The sequence below is a fragment of the Sinocyclocheilus rhinocerous genome, unplaced genomic scaffold, assembly GCF_001515625.1.
Source record: "Sinocyclocheilus rhinocerous isolate Xijiao unplaced genomic scaffold, SAMN03320098_v1.1 scaffold3288, whole genome shotgun sequence".
Taxonomy (NCBI): domain Eukaryota; kingdom Metazoa; phylum Chordata; class Actinopteri; order Cypriniformes; family Cyprinidae; genus Sinocyclocheilus; species Sinocyclocheilus rhinocerous.
Genome location: NW_015655612.1, coordinates 737,685 through 739,478, shown reverse-complemented (window position 1 = coordinate 739,478; position 1,794 = coordinate 737,685). Strand labels below are relative to the sequence as shown.

Genomic DNA, 1,794 nt, shown 5'->3' with positions numbered 1-1,794 from the left:
CCCCTTCTGGATTGGGGGTGAATTGCCTGTATTCGTTGTAAGGCCTCATGCACCGAACCGAGATGTCTGTACCGTGAGGGTTCGGTACGAATACATGTATCGTTCCACCCCTATTACACACTGATCCATCAAACTCAACAAACATATCTGTTGTCATCGTTCGGCATTTGTTGGTGCAGTGTGAACTAAACTTTAAATGCGGAATAAGGACTAATATTTTATCTTTTGTCGTGAAGTTTGAATATTTGTATGATTGCCATTTTGCTATATTAATCTGTTTTTCTCTTTTTGTATTACAGTGCCACCTGGCCAACAGGTGTCAGGCGGCTGGCCAAATCCTACCTGAAAGACCCCATGATGGTTTATGTGGGCACCTTAGATCTAGCGGTGAGTGAGTGGTTGCAGCAGAGTATGTATTTATAGTGGGTAACATACAAATACCAGGTCAAATACAGCTTTTCTGTTTAGCCTCCTTATTAAAAGTCTCCAGTTAATTCCCCTTCGGCATCTCTGTCTCCTTCAGGCAGTAAACACTGTTCAGCAGACAGTTCTGTTCGTGCAGGAGGAAGAAAAGAAAGCCTACGTTTTTGATTTCATTGACCGAATGGAGCCTCAGGACAAAGTTCTAATATTTGTTGGGAAAAAAGTAAAGTGAGTTTCTCAGAGTGAAACTTAAATGAGAATAACCTTTTTTTTTTTATTCCACGAAACAGGATATGGGAGGAATTTCTGCAAGCACACTTTCATGTTCTACTGAAATGATATTGCATAATATAATTTCTATTATGATCACTTGATGTGGTAATCAGTCTGTGCCCATCCGTTTGTGTGCTTGAGAAAGGTGTTGCGGGGAAATGCTGCTCTTTTCTAAAAATGAAACTTGGCATTTCTCCAATGCCAGAGGGAGTGGCCGTTTAATATGTGGCCATACTTTTTTTTTTTTTTTTTTTCACACCCCTGTAATACTGGCACCTTTTGTGGTCATTCAACAGTTGTGCAAACAGTAAAACCAAACGCTCACTTTGGAACAGGTTCTTTATTACACTTTCAGCCTGACAGTATATTTAGTGTTTGATCCTGATTTGGCATTTCCATAATTGTATTAAATTCTGCAAGAGCCTAATGTAATGTGGATAGTTTTAATAGTTATTCTACTCTAGAGGTGCTGTTTGAGGATCGTTCATCCTAAAACCATAAAAAAAAAAAAAAACTGACCCTGACTACATTACATTATTGTATACCAAACTGTGTTGGATCGAATGTAAAACCATGAAGCAAAACTGGTTAAAGGGGTCATATGATGCAATTTAAAATTTTCCTTTCTCTTTGGAGTGTTACAAGCTGTTCGTGAATCGAGAAGATCCCTAAAGTTGCAAAGACTAAAGTCTCAAACCAAAAGAGATATCCCTCCTAAAACGCCTTGTTCAAACACACCCCCACATGTCAGAGTCAGAGTAGCTTTATTGTCATTCTAGCTCTATACAGTTAGTATACAGTGAAACGAGACAGCGTTTCTCCAGGACCAAGGTGCTACATAGACAAAAAACACAGAACACAGGACTACAAAGAAACTAAACTGGACATAATTAAATTATATTAAATAGGCTAAGTAAAAGTTAAATAAGAACTAAGACTATTAAAAAAATAAATAAAATTCTAAGTCACTGTGTGGGAATATTTGCATAACACCGCCCAAATGTTCACGCAAAGAAAGAAGGCGTAACTTTATTGTTGCTGCCACCGCCGCTGCCATGTCATGGAGACGCTGTGTCTCATTGTGAAAGCAAAACTACT

General features: G+C 38.5%; 1 protein-coding gene across 1 annotated transcript in view; it reads left to right on the top strand.

Annotated features, from left to right (window-relative positions):
• ddx43 (DEAD (Asp-Glu-Ala-Asp) box polypeptide 43) overlaps positions 1–1,794 on the top strand; it is a 16,770-nt gene that overhangs the window by 11,112 nt on the left and 3,864 nt on the right. The window contains exons 11-12 of the mRNA XM_016526068.1: positions 300–387; positions 524–651. Of these exons, the coding sequence (XP_016381554.1) occupies positions 300–387; positions 524–651 (216 nt within the window). The remainder of the gene's footprint in view (positions 1–299; positions 388–523; positions 652–1,794) is intronic.